General features: G+C 54.2%; 2 protein-coding genes across 11 annotated transcripts in view; one reads left to right on the forward strand and one right to left on the reverse strand.

Moving 5' to 3' along the window:
• Positions 1-4,816, forward strand: part of lama1 (laminin, alpha 1) — a 52,560-nt gene extending 47,744 nt beyond the window's left edge. Inside the window, exons 56-64 of the mRNA XM_047349600.1 lie at positions 72-266; positions 344-527; positions 619-725; positions 868-1,057; positions 1,165-1,314; positions 1,512-1,665; positions 3,950-4,083; positions 4,192-4,405; positions 4,486-4,816. Coding sequence (XP_047205556.1) covers positions 72-266; positions 344-527; positions 619-725; positions 868-1,057; positions 1,165-1,314; positions 1,512-1,665; positions 3,950-4,083; positions 4,192-4,405; positions 4,486-4,640 — 1,483 coding nt within the window. The 3' untranslated portion in view covers positions 4,641-4,816. The remainder of the gene's footprint in view (positions 1-71; positions 267-343; positions 528-618; positions 726-867; positions 1,058-1,164; positions 1,315-1,511; positions 1,666-3,949; positions 4,084-4,191; positions 4,406-4,485) is intronic.
• A 1-nt stretch (position 4,817) lies between these two features.
• Positions 4,818-14,189, reverse strand: part of epb41l3a (erythrocyte membrane protein band 4.1-like 3a) — a 70,552-nt gene continuing 61,180 nt past the window's right edge. For all 10 annotated transcript variants that reach the window (XM_047349611.1, XM_047349609.1, XM_047349613.1 and 7 more), the window contains one exon: positions 4,818-7,242. Coding sequence is in view for 1 of the 10 variants with exons in the window: in XM_047349613.1 (XP_047205569.1) it covers positions 7,237-7,242 (6 nt within the window). In the remaining 9 variants the exon portion in view is untranslated. The remainder of the gene's footprint in view (positions 7,243-14,189) is intronic.

The following is a 14,189-nucleotide window of genomic DNA, read 5'->3' on the forward strand; positions in this document are numbered from 1 at the left end:
CATGGAAACACTCCCACATGCTTGCTGACTCAACTGTTCCACCTGAATGAGTTGTCTCACCTGTCTTCTAGGTCTCTATCCTTGCTGGTGGACGATGAACACCTGAAGTCTGTCTCTCTGATGCCAGGAGGATTTTCTCGGCTGTCTCCATCCTCTCTCTTCATTGGTGGGCTCCCGCCTGAGAAGGCGTCCCGTCTGCCAGTCAGATTGCGTGTTTTATTCCAGTGGTTTAGAGGCTGCATTCAACACCTGGTGATGGGTGGAGCGTAAGTCTTTGTCACACACAGCACCATTGTCTGGTCTGGCTGACTGGCTAACAGTTTTTGTTGGTGGCCGTCTGCAGGCTTGTGGACCTATCAGTCGCTGTCAGGTATAAGGGAGCGGAGCTTAACAGCTGCCTGTTGGAGAAGAGCACTGTGGGGGCGGTACTTCCTGAAGACCTAGATGCCAAACCAACACCTGACCCTGCACACCTGCATTTAGCTCCGCCCACACACCGGAGTGCTCTCACAGCTGGAGCATTAACAGTAAAGTCTTTGTTTATAATTGATCAGTGAAGATGTCAGCTGCGTGTTCATTGGTCAGTGATCTAAAACTGTTGATTGGATTGTGTTGAAGTGTGCGTCGGACCAGGAACCGTCCCTCCTGCCGTCGGCAGCTCAGTTCGGTTTGTCCAGGCACAGCCACATGACGTTCATCATCAACCCCAGTGCTGTCCGAAAAAGGTTGGTTTCCATGACAACGGGATGGGCAGCGTTTAGTTTGCTGGGTTTACAAGACAACATCTCTGATGTTTCCGCATCAGATATAAACAGTTGACCCTGATGTCCCCATTGTCTCTGCATTCTTATGTCTCTCTATCCTCAGTGTTTCAGTGAGGATGTCGGTTCGAAGCCAGGCTCTGGATGGCTTGATGTTCCTCCTGTCTGACTCCAAGCAGATGGACTTTGTTGTCCTCAGTCTTAAAGGGGGGAGGGTCATGTTGTCAGCTGACCTAGGGAAAGGCCCCTCCTCTATCGTCTCGTCTGTTGCTGTCAATGATGGAAGGTGGCACATTGTGAGTTGCTCCCTAGATGAAACATTTCAGATTTGGTTTGCAGAGTTGGACCACGGTAGGTCATAAATGTAGGGGTTTGAACTCTGCCATGTCTGACTGCACCTCAGGTGACTGCAGAGGTGAGCCGGAAGTCTGTGTCAGTGACAGTGGATTATTCGCCTCCAGCGTCTATTCCAATCAGAGGTAACCAACTGGATGTGGACAAGACACTTTTCCTTGGAGGATTACCTCACGGTGTGAACAGCAGGAGGATCAGCGTAAGACTGTCAGCCACATCACAAATATTTTACACCAATCAGGAGTCAGTAGTGTGAAGATTTACCTGGTTAAAGATGACCTTCTGTTTAAAGTGTCAGACGCCTGAGTTAAGGTCAGAGCAGGTGATCAACTGACCTTGATGTCATTGAAGCCGTCAATGTCTGTCTGTCTCTCTGCTGACCTGTCTGTCCCTCAGGTCAGCAGCAGTTTCCCAGGTTGTATCCGGTCTGTCAGTCTGAACGGCACCATGTTGGATTTGTCCAAGCCAAACTCGCGGGATGATGTTACTTCCTGCTTCTCCAAGGATCAGAAAGGAACTTACTTTAATGGCAGTGGACATGCTGAACTGAGTGAGTCCTTAAACGGTTTTAACCAACCAGCCATCAGCTGTTTTGTCTCCAGCAGAACCAGAGGTTGTGTTTCAGCAGCTGTGGAGAAGTTCTTCTGTTTGACAGCTCAGAGTAAAAGCTATGCTGTCTGCTGGCTTCAGGACTGGATTAGATTTGTCTTGAGATGTTGAGAGTTCTGGACATTTTTGGGCCATCATGGTTGATACTCTCTTTGATGTAGCATGCAGTGGCAAAACAACACCTGTGGTCCTCATATTTTAGTCTTGAAGATATAAAAACTTGGATGACTTTAAATTTCTTGCTTCTAAATTCAGACAAGACAGAAGTTGTCGTCTTTGGACCGGAGTCTTTCAAAAAGAAACTGCTTAGTCAATCACTTAACCTGGATGGTATTAAACTGACCTCTGATAATAAAGTAAAAAACCTTGGTGTTAACTTTGACTAGGACATGTCATTTAAATCCCATATTAAACAGGTTTCTAGGATTTCCTTCTTTCATCTCCGGAACATTGCCAAAATTAGAAATATCCTGTCCAGGAGTGACGCTGAAAAACTAGTCCATGCATTTGTTACTTCAAGGCTGGAGTATTGTAATTCTTTACTATCAGGATGTCCACAAAATGCAGTTAAAAGCCTTCAGCTGATTCAAAATGCTGCAGCAAATGTTCTGATGAAAATTAAAAAGAGAGATCATATTTCTCCTATTTTAGCTTCCCTTCATTGGCTCCCTGTTAAATCCAGAAAAGAATTTAAAATTCTCCTCCTCACATATAAAGCCCTTAATGATCTAGCTCCATCATACATCAGAGATCTGATTGGTCCATATGTTCCTAACAGAGCACTTTGGTCTCAGACTGCAGGTTTACTGGTGGTTCCTAGAGTCTCTAGAAGTAGAATGGGAGGCAGATCCTTTAGTTATCAGGCTCCTCTCCTGTGGAACCAGCTCCCAGTTTTAGTCCGTGAGGCAGACACCCTGTCTACTTTTAAGGCTAGGATTAAAACTTTCCTTTTTGATAAAGCTTATAGTTAGAGCCTGGTTCTGGTTCTGCTGGAGGTTTTTCTTCCTCTTAAAGGGGAGTTTTCCTTTCTACTGTTACTACATGCATGCTCAGTATGAGGGAAAGGGCTGAAATGTTAATCTGCTGGGTTTCCTTAGATAAACTTTTCAACCAGTTTGATTAATAAACTGAATCTGACTGCACTGTCAGATCAGTTGGAATGGATGCACTTGACTTAAAATCCAATCTAATGATTGGATTGATTCCATTAAGGTGTCTGATCCCGGGTTTCAAACTCTGGCAACTAAACTGGATACCAGGCACAATCAGAATCACATTATATATATATTATATATACTGTAATAACAGTTTTAGATTACATCCACCCCCTCATTGAACCTTGTAAATATCTGATCTCTCCAGTTTGTAACTTCAACAAATAAAGTTTTTGAGATAAAAAGAAATGACTGGATATTCAACATTTTACTAAAATGACAGAGAAAAAATCAACAGGCAATAAATAAAGAATTCAGCTTTAACTCCTTTTTAAAATCACAACTATGGTGCCAGCAGGGGTCACCCATATTCCCAATGGATCAACCAGGTTTCAGTACAATGGGCCAATGGGTTCAAAGCTCCAGAGACCTCAGGAGCTCAGATGAGATTGTTCACCTGATCAGGAGACCTCCAGGACAACTCCCTTTCCAGACAGGTCCCTCCTGGGATATACATTTCTTCTAGAGACAGAGAGCTGTGATCATTGCTGAACTCTGTTTTCTGCTCCGTAGACTGGTCTGTGGTCAGTTCTCGTCATGCACAAACTTAGCATCACCTGTAATGTAGACATTTATCAATTAATTTCACATATTTACCAGAAACTGGGATATTATCTGATCTCAGTTGTGCATTTGCAAGAAAAAGAGCAAAATGTTCCATGGTTAAAGGCATAAATTTAACGATATTAAACTAGGATATTCTGACATTGTAAAGTCCAAAATTTTCAAGAAAGATTTCTAATTTTACAATATCAGAATATCCTAGTTTTAATGTCATAAACGTCTGCCTTTAATTCATGGAAAAATGTCCAACTTTCTGACATCCCAGTTTTTTCTAGTAAATATGTGAAATAAATGTAGAAATTTGGGAGATTTGTGGTGGAAATGTAGGCTACTCCGCCGTGGTCACTACATCAGCCTCAATACTCCGTCGTACAGATGAACCTGACGAAGATCTGATCTTTGTGTTCATTCTGAGCCAACCTGGTCTGTGTGTGTTTGTGCCTGCAGTGCATGATGGGTATAAGGTTGGCGCTGATATGTTGGTGTCTCTGGAGTTCCGAACCAGCCGATCAGAAGGAGTCTTCTTGGGAATCAGCAGTGCAAAGGTGGATGCTGTTGGGCTGGAGATGGTTGATGGACAGGTGAGCAGCTGACCTTTAATGCATCACTGATCATCACTGATTGGTTGCCACCTGCACACAGCTGTGGTTTAGTAGCTCAGGTGAAGTTCTTCCTGTGTGTCTCTTCAGGTGGTGTTCAACGTGAACAACGGGGCAGGTCGGGTGTCGGTGCGCTCGATTGGTCAGATGCTGTGTGATGGACATTGGCATCACCTGCTGGCCAGAAAAACAAAACACGCCCTGACTCTGAGCATAGATGGGAGTAAATACAACACCCTTAACCCTTACCCACAATCCACCTCTGCTGAGACCAACAATCCTGTGTACCTGGGGGGATTTCCAGGTGAGAGCAGTTTCAGTCCTGAACTTGAGGAACACCTGCTGAACATTTGAGGTTCTAACCTGTCTGTGTCTCTGCTGCAGCTGGCGTTAAACAGAACTGCCTGACCATCAGATCCAGTTTCAGGGGATGTCTGAGGAACCTGCAGCTCGCCAAGTCTCACCTGAACATCCCTCTCGATCTCAGCTCCTCCCACTACCTGTCAGGCGTCACTCCTTATTCATGCCCTGCTGCGTAGCAACCGTCAGCGTGCTGAGGTGTTTCAGAAGACAGAAGCTGGTTGATCTGTGATTGATCTTCTGATGATTACTGTGATCTTTTTTAATGCTGAGAATGTGAAAATCAGCTCGTTTAGACTGATGTCATTCCTGATGTACACAAACACACATAAACAAATAAACCAGGAAAGTAGAAGTGAGTTTGTTTCTTAATTTTAATACATTTCAGATGGTAAAGAGACAGAATGATGAAAAAAGAAAACCAGACACCAGGGTGCGTACTGGTTGAGTCTGACTGAGTCGACAAATACAGAAATGAGTCACATTTAAAAGAAACAAATGACGATGAGATCAGAAAGAGCAAATTTCCTCAAATAAAAATTCTTCTTTTAGATCAACCCAGACACTTCCAGAAGGTTTTCTCAATAATGTTATGATGGAACAAAGAACAGAGCACAGGAACAGTCAGTACTGGGGTCCACAAGTGTCATCTGTGGGTTAACCAGGGTCCGGTTCCACCAAGCAGGTTCAACATATCTGGGTTTTCTTTGAGAGATCTATCTGCACGAAGCTGGTTATGACCTGGTTAAGTCAACCCAGGTACCTAACTACCTGTGAATGTTCGGGGTAAAACAGGCGGAGCTAGAAGAGAAAGACCAATCACAGCGAAGCATGGAGGAGGATGGGAACAGAAACAAGTTACTCTGCTCATCACTACAGCACCATCTGCAGAGATAAAGCGTTCAGGCCAGCAGGGGGCGACACAGAAAACATGTTCTGGTTGGTTCGCAGTGGCGGGCCATCAGGGTCTTCAAGGTATAGAAAGAGGAAACTGACTGGAAGTAAAAACATACATTTTATAAATAAATTCACATAATCAGAGCATTGATTCTATGTCAAATAAGTTTTTTTTAGCTCTGAGCCTTAAAGTCATTTTGTATTAGGATAATAAACCAATCAAATTCTCATCTGTGGTTTTGTCGGCTCCGGGTGTTCTACTGTATGTCCTGGTCCGAGTCCCTTCAGCAATAAATACCAAACTGATGAACGTTTTTGATCAACCAATCATATTTGGATTTGCAGTCAGTGGGCGTGACCTTCAGGAGTCCACAGTAGTCTAATTGACCTGGTGCTGATAGTTGTCTGAGAAGGAGCTGGTTCTGGTAGCAGATGTTCAGAGAAACCCAAACTATCGTCAGAAGAGTATGAAGACATTGAGGATTATTATTTTGCCTTTCAAGACATTAAAACCACAAAAAGATATAAACAAAAAGATAGGTTCTGTTAAAGTTATGTAATAACTGGGTTTATCATCTATATTCAGGTTAGAAGCTGGAAAGGGTGCACTCAGTTTGGATCAGGATGTTCTGGCGAAATTGTTGGACCAAGATGGCTACATGGCTAGTTGGACTTGCTGATAACTGATCACACATAGGAGGATCAGTAGGTGGCTGGGGTGTTGTTCAAGCCAAGAAGACCCGACTGTGAGCAGCACAGCTCGCTTCAATCCAAGAGATGTGAGTCTGGGACAGTTTGAAGAGAAAGAAACTTTGAGCTCAGAGATTTGTTAATGGATGTTAGTATCTGATCTTCAAACTCACAAACCACAACCAGTTACCATGGTGACAGACTCAGGGAGGACATGAACCTGCATCAGTTACCATGGTGACAGATCCAGGTAAGACGTAACCCCAATAAGATGCTTAACCTGATGAGCACGACAGAACCCGGTGTCCAGTTGTACCTGAAACAACCAGCATAAATCTGCTCTCCCTCTGAAAACGTTAGAATGTTGTGAAAAACTGCAACATGTGACAAGAAGTGGCATCAGGAAACAAACAGGTTGAAATAGTTTGACGTGACAGTGAGGAAACAGGTGTTAACCACTGAAGACTTCCTGCAGAGTCCAACTCAACAGCTTCCTGTTCTGAGTTGGGCTTTTGTTTTGAAGGGTTCTCCTGTAGAACATCTACCACAGACAGAGGTCTGAAGCAAAGTTCAGTCAAACAGCCTGATTGATGGCAGTCAGGAGATGGCATCAAAACCATCAAGATCACTTTCTTAAACTCCATAAATTAAACTTGTTTGAATGGTTTACTTCCAGTTTGTCCTGTTGCAGCGTTCCCTCTGTTCCTGTTGAGACTTTAGTTTATCTGATGAAATGCCAGGAGCTGAAGATCTGTTCATCTGGTTTCTATGGCACAATCTGTTGCATCATGGGTAAATACGGGGCTGAGCTTTAGCTGTGCAAGCGAAGGCTGAAGGCAGGAAACCGTTTAAAGTAGATTTTCACAATAAAAGCTTCTCAGCAGATGTGGCATATTATTCTGTCACAGTCAGGTTCACCTCAGTCAGTCAACCAATCAGATGGCTTCCTGAAGCGGTCAGAGGGCGTGGTTTGAGGAGGTGGGACAGGTGTGCATCTTAAATTGAATACATCAGAGCGATGATCTGTTGAATGGTGGACCACCTGTCTATCTTCTTCAACTATAGCGTACAGTTTGTGTGAGTTCTCCACTTCAATTAGGGTCAGAGTCCATGTTAAGAGTCCGCGTAGCGTTTGTTGGCTCTAGGCTGTGGACTAAATCTCCCATAATGCAGCAGAGAATTCAACATTCAGTCCTGAAAGAGACAGACAGCAGTAAGAAAAAGAGTCAGAGGAGGAGAGGGAGGCAGGAGGAGAGGGAGGCAGGAGGAGAGGGAGCCAGGAGGACATGGAGGCAGGAGGAGAGGGAGCAGGAGGACATGGAGGCAGGAGGAGAGGGAGGCAGGAGGACATGGAGGCAGGAGGGAGAGGGAGGCCAGGAGGACATGGAGGCGGAGGAGAGGGAGGCCAGGAGGACGAGGGAGCAGGAGGAGAGGGAGGCAGTAGGAGAGGGAGGCCAGGAGGACATGGAGGCAGGAGGAGAGGGAGCCAGGAGACATGGAGGCAGGAGGAGAGGGAGGCAGGAGGACGAGGGAGGCAGGAGGAGAGGGAGCCAGGAGGACAGTGGAGGCAGGAGGAGAGGGAGTCAGAGGACATGGAGGCAGGAGGCAGGAGGAGGCAGGAGAGGAGGAGGGAGGCAGGAGGAGAGGGAGAGGCAGGAGGACTATGGAGGCAGGAGAGGAGAGGGAGCCAGGAGGACATGGAGGCAGGAGGAGAGGGAGGCAGGAGGACAGGGAGCCAGGAGGACATGGAGGCAGGAGGACATGGAGGCAGGAGGAGAGGGAGCCAGGAAGACATGGAGGCAGGAGGAGAGGGAGGCAGGAGGACATGGAGGCAGGAGGAGAGGGAGCCAGGAGGACATGGAGGCAGGAGGAGAGGGAGGCAGGAGGACATGGAGGCAGGAGGAGAGGGAGCCAGGAGGACATGGAGGCAGGAGGAGAGGGAGGCAGGAGGACATGGAGGCAGGAGGACATGGAGGCAGGAGGAGAGGGAGCCAGGAGGACATGGAGGCAGGAGGAGAGGGAGCCAGGAAGACATGGAGGCAGGAGGAGAGGGAGGCAGGAGGACATGGAGGCAGGAGGAGAGGGAGCCAGGAGGACATGGAGGCAGGAGGAGAGGGAGGCAGGAGGACATGGAGGCATGAGGAGAGGGAGCCAGGAGGACATGGAGGCAGGAGGAGAGGGAGGCAGGAGGAGAGGGAGCCAGGAGGACATGGAGGCAGGAGGAGAGGGAGCCAGGAAGACATGGAGGCAGGAGGAGAGGGAGGCAGGAGGACATGGAGGCAGGAGGAGAGGGAGCCAGGAGGACATGGAGGCAGGAGGACATGGAGGCAGGAGGAGAGGGAGGCAGGAGGACATGGAGGCAGGAGGAGAGGGAGGCAGGAGGACATGGAGGCAGGAGGAGAGGGAGGCAGGAGGACATGGAGGCAGGAGGAGAGGGAGCCAGGAGGACATGGAGGCAGGAGGAGAGGGAGGCAGGAGGACATGGAGGCAGGAGGAGAGGGAGCCAGGAGGACATGGAGGCAGGAGGAGAGGGAGGCAGGAGGACATGGAGGCAGGAGGAGAGGGAGCCAGGAGGACATGGAGGCAGGAGGAGAGGGAGGCAGGAGGACATGGAGGCAGGAGGAGAGGGAGCCAGGAGGACATGGAGGCAGGAGGAGAGGGAGGCAGGAGGAGAGGGAGCCAGGAGGACATGGAGGCAGGAGGAGAGGGAGCCAGGAAGACATGGAGGCGAGGACAGATGGAGGCAGGAGGAGAGGGAGGCAGGAGGGAGGGAGGCAGAGGAGAGGAGGCAGGAGGACATGGAGGCAGGAGGAGAGGGAGCCAGGAAGACATGGAGGCAGGAGGAGAGGGAGCCAGGAAGACATGGAGGCAGGAGGAGAGGGAGGCAGGAGGACATGGAGGCAGGAGGAGAGGGAGGCAGGAGGAGAGGGAGCCAGGAGGACTGGAGGCAGGAGGAGAGGGAGGCAGGAGGACATGGAGGCAGGAGGAGATGGAGGCAGGAGGAGAGGGAGCCAGGAGGACATGGAGGCAGGAGGAGAGGGAGCCAGGAGGACATGGAGGCAGGAGGAGAGGGAGCCAGTAGACATGGAGCAGGAGGAGAGGGAGGCAGGAGGACATGGGAGGCAGGAGGAGAGGGAGCAGGAGGAGAGGGGAGCCAGGATGACATGGAGGCAGGAGGAGAGGGAGCCAGGAAGACATGGAGGAGGAGAGGGAGCCAGGAAGACATGGAGGCAGGAGGAGAGGGAGCCAGGAAGACATGGAGGCAGGAGGAGAGGGAGGCAGGAGGAGGACATGGAGGCAGGATGAGAGGGAGCCAGAGGACCTGGAGGCAGGAGGAGAGGGAGGCAGAGGACAGGAGGCAGGAGGAGAGGGAGTCAGGAGGAGCATGGAGCAGGAGGAGAGGGAGTCCAGGAGGACATGGAGTCAGGAGTAGAGGGAGCAGAGGACAACAGGAGGCAGGAGGAGAGGGAGCCAGGAAGACATGGAGCAGGAGGAGAGGGAGGCAGTAGGACATGGAGGCAGGAGGAGATGGAGGCAGGAGGAGAGGGAGGCAGGAGGACATGGAGGCAGGAGGAGAGGGAGCCAGGAGGACATGGAGGCAGGAGAGAGAGGAGGCAGGAGGACATGGAGCAGGAGGACATGGAGGCAGGAGGAGAGGGAGCCAGGAGGACATGGAGGCAGGAGGACATGGAGGCAGGAGGACAGGGAGGCAGGAGGACATGGAGGCAGAGTAGGAGATGAGCCAGGAGGACATGGAGGCAGGAGGAGAGGGAGGCAGGAGGACTGGAGGCAGGAGGAGAGGGAGCCAGGATGACATGGATGCAGGAGGAGAGGGAGGCAGGAGGAGAGGGAGCCAGGAGGACATGGAGGCAGGAGGAGAGGGAGCCAGGAAGACATGGAGGCAGGAGAGAGGGAGGCAGGAGGACTGGAGGCAGGAGGAGAGGGAGCCAGGAGACATGGATGCAGGAGGAGAGGGACCAGGAGGCATGGAGCAGGAGGAGAGGGAGGCAGGAGGACATGGAGTCAGGAGGAGAGGGAGCCGGAGGACATTGAGCCGGGAGGAGTAGGGAGGGCAGGAGGACATGGATGCAGAAGAGGGAAGGCAGGAGGAGAGGGAGCCAGGAGGACATGGAGGCAGGAGGAGAGGAGCCAGGAAGACATGGAGGCAGAGGAGAGGGAGCAGGAAGACATGGAGGCAGGAGGAGAGGGAGGCAGGAGGACATGGAGGCAGGAGGAGAGGGAGGCAGGAGGAAGGGAGCCAGGAGGACATGGAGGCAGGGAGGAGAGGGAGGCAGGAGGACATGGAGGCAGGAGGAGAGGAGGCAGGAGGAGGGAGCCAGGAGGACATGGAGGCAGGAGGAGAGGGAGGCAGGAGGACATGGAGGCAGGAGGAGAGGGAGCCAGGAGGACATGGAGGCAGGAGGAGAGGGAGGCAGGAGGACATGGAGGCAGGAGGAGAGGGAGCCAGGAGGAACATGGAGGCAGGAGGAGAGGGAGGCAGGAGGAATGGAGGCAGGAGGAGAGGGAGCCAGGAAGACATGGAGGCAGGAGGAGAGGGAGGCAGGAGGACATGGAGGCAGGAGGAGAGGGAGCCAGGAGGACATGGAGGCAGGAGGAGAGGGAGGCAGGAGGAGAGGGAGCCAGGAGGACATGGAGGCAGGAGGAGAGGGAGCCAGGAAGACATGGAGGCAGGAGGACATGGAGGCAGGAGGAGAGGGAGGCAGGAGGAGAGGGAGCCAGGAGGACATGGAGGCAGGAGGAGAGGGAGCCAGGAAGACATGGAGGGCAGGAGGAGAGGGAGCCAGGAAGACATGGAGGCAGGAGAGAGGGAGGCAGGAGGACATGGAGGCAGGAGGAGAGGGAGGCAGGAGGAGAGGGAGCCAGGAGGACATGGAGGCAGGAGGAGAGGGAGGCAGGAGGACATGGAGGCAGGAGGAGAGGGAGGCAGGAGGAGAGGGAGCAGGAGGACATGGAGGCAGGAGGAGAGGGAGCCAGGAGGACATGGAGGCAGGAGGAGAGGGAGCCAGGAAGACATGGAGGCAGGAGGAGAGGGAGGCAGGAGGACATGGAGGCAGGAGGAGAGGGAGGCAGGAGGAGAGGGAGCCAGGAGGACATGGAGGCAGGAGGAGAGGGAGCCAGGAAGACATGGAGGCAGGAGGAGAGGGAGCCAGGAAGACATGGAGGCAGGAGGAGAAGACATGGATGCAGAGGAGAGGAGGCAGGAGGACATGGAGGCAGGAGGAGAGGGGCCAGGAGGACATGGAAGGCAGGAGGAAAGGAGCCAGGAGGACATGGATGCAGGAGGAGAGGGAGGCAGGAGGACATTAGGCATGAGGAGAGGGAGCCATGAGGACATGGAGGCAGGAGGAGAGGGAGCCAGGAGGACATGGAGGCAGGAGTAGAGGGAGCCAGGAGGCATGGAGGCAGGAGGAGAGGGAGCAGGAGGACATGGAGGCAGGAGGAAGGGAGGCAGGAGGAATGGAGGCAGGAGGAGAAGGAAGGCAGGAGGAGAAGACCAGAGGACATGGAGGCAGGAGGAGAGGGAGCCAGGAAGACATGGAGGCAGGAGGAGAGGGAGCCAGGATGGACATGGAGGCATGAGGAGAGGGAGGCAGGAGATAGGGACCAGAGGACATGGGAGGCAGCGAGAGAGGAGCCAGAGACATGGAGGCAGGAGGAGAGGGAGGCAGAGGGACATGGAGGCAGGAGGAGAGGGAGGCAGGAGGAGAGGGGAGGCAGGAGGACATGGAGGCGGAGGAGAGGAGGCAGGAGGACATGGAGGCAGGAGGGAGAGGGAGGCAGGAGGAGAGGGAGCCAGGAGGACATGGAGGCAGGAGGAGAGGGAGCCAGGAGGACATGGAGGCAGGAGGAGAGGGAGCCAGAAGACATGGAGGCAGGGAGGAGAGGGAGGCAGGAGGACATGGAGGCAGGAGAGAGGGAGGCAGGAGGAGAGGGAGCCAGGAGGACATGGAGGCAGGAGGAGAGGGAGGCAGAGGACATGGAGGCAGGGAGAGAGGGAGGCAGGAGGAGAGGGAGCCAGAGGACATGGAGGCAGGAGGAGAGGGAGCCAGAGGACATGGAGGCAGGAGGAGAGGGAGGCAGGAGGAGAGGGAGCCAGGAGGACATGGAGGCAGGAGGAGAGGGAGGCAGGAGGAGAGGGAGGCAGGAGGACATGGAGGCAGGAGGAGAGGGAGGCAGGAGGAGAGGGAGCCAGGAGGACATGGAGGCAGGAGGACATGGAGGCAGGAGGACATGGAGGCAGGAGGAGAGGGAGCCAGGAGGAGAGGGAGCCAGGAGGACATGGAGGCAGGAGGAGAGGGAGCCAGGAGGACATGGAGGCAGGAGGAGAGGGAGCCAGGAGGACATGGAGGCAGGAGGAGAGGGAGCCAGGAGGACATGGAGGCAGGAGGAGAGGGAGGCAGGAGGAGAGGGAGCCAGGAGGACATGGAGGCAGGAGGAGAGGGAGCCAGGAGGACATGGAGGCAGGAGGAGAGGGAGCCAGGAGGAGAGGGAGGCAGGAGGAGAGGGAGCCAGGAGGAGAGGGAGCCAGAAGGAGAGGGAGGCAGGAGGACATGGAGGCAAGGAGGAGAGGGAGGCAGGAGGAGAGGAGGCAGGAGGAGAGGGAGGCAGGAGGAGAGGGAGCCAGGAGGAGAGGGAGGCAGGAGGAGAGGGAGGCAGGAGGAGAGGGAGGCAGGAGGAGAGGGAGGCAGGAGGAGAGGGAGCCAGGAGGAGAGGGAGGCAGGAGGAGAGGGAGCCAGAAGGAGAGGGAGGCAGGAGGAGAGGGAGCCAGAAGGAGAGGGAGGCAGGAGGAGAGGGAGCCAGGAGGAGAGGGAGCCAGGAGGAGAGGGAGGCAGGAGGACATGGAGGCAGGAGGAGAGGGAGGCAGGAGGAGAGGGAGGCAGGAGGAGAGGGAGCCAGGAGGAGAGGGAGCCAGGAGGAGAGGGAGCCAGGAGGAGAGGGAGCCAGAAGGAGAGGGAGGCAGGAGGACATGGAGGCAGGAGGAGAGGGAGGCAGGAGGAGAGGGAGGCAGGAGGAGAGGGAGGCAGGAGGAGAGGGAGCCAGGAGGACATGGAGGCAGGAGGAGAGGGAGGCAGGAGGAGAGGGAGCCAGGAGGACATGGAGGCAGGAGGAGAGGGAGGCAGGAGGAGAGGAGAGGGAGCCAGGAGGACATGGAGGCAGGAGGAGAGGGAGGCAGGAGGAGAGGGAGCCAGGAGGACATGGAGGCAGGAGGAGAGGGAGCCAGGAGGAGAGGGAGCCAGGAGGAGAGGGAGCCAGGAGGACATGGAGGCAGGAGGAGAGGGAGCCAGGAGGACATGGAGGCAGGAGGAGAGGGAGCCAGGAGGAGAGGGAGCCAGGAGGACATGGAGGCAGGAGGAGAGGGAGGCAGGAGGGAGAGGGAGCCAGGGAGGACATGGAGGCAGGAGGAGAGGGAGCCAGGAGGACATGGAGGCAGGAGGAGAGGGAGGCAGGAGGAGAGGGAGCCAGGAGGACATGGAGGCAGGAGGAGAGGGAGGCAGGAGGACATGGAGGCAGGAGGAGAGGGAGGCAGGAGGAGAGGGAGCCAGGAGGACATGGAGGCAGGAGGAGAGGGAGGCAGGAGGACATGAGGCAGGAGGAGAGGGAGGCAGGAGGAGAGGGAGCCAGGAGAGGAGAGGGAGCCAGGAGGACATGGAGGCAGGAGGAGAGGGAGCCAGGAAGACATGGAGGCAGGAGGAGAGGGAGGCAGGAGGACATGGAGGCAGGAGGAGAGGGAGGCAGGAGGAGAGGGAGCAGGAGGAGAGGGAGGCAGGAGGACATGGAGGCAGGAGGAGAGGGAGGCAGGAGGAGAGGGAGCCAGGAGGACATGGAGGCAGGAGGAGAGGGAGCCAGGAGGACATGGAGGCAGGGAGGAGAGGGAGGCAGGAGGAGAGGGAGCCAGGAGGACATGGAGGCAGGAGGAGAGGGAGCCAGGAGGACATGGAGGCAGGAGGAGAGGGAGGCAGGAGGAGAGGGAGGCAGGAGGAGAGGGAGCCAGGAGGACATGGAGGCAGGAGGACATGGAGGCAGGAGGACATGGAGGCAGGAGGAGAGGGAGCCAGGAGGACATGGAGGCAGGAGGAGAGGGAGCCAGGAGGACATGGAGGCAGAGGAGAGGGAGGCAG

This window comes from Girardinichthys multiradiatus, chromosome 21, assembly GCF_021462225.1.
Source record: "Girardinichthys multiradiatus isolate DD_20200921_A chromosome 21, DD_fGirMul_XY1, whole genome shotgun sequence".
Lineage (NCBI taxonomy): Eukaryota > Metazoa > Chordata > Actinopteri > Cyprinodontiformes > Goodeidae > Girardinichthys > Girardinichthys multiradiatus.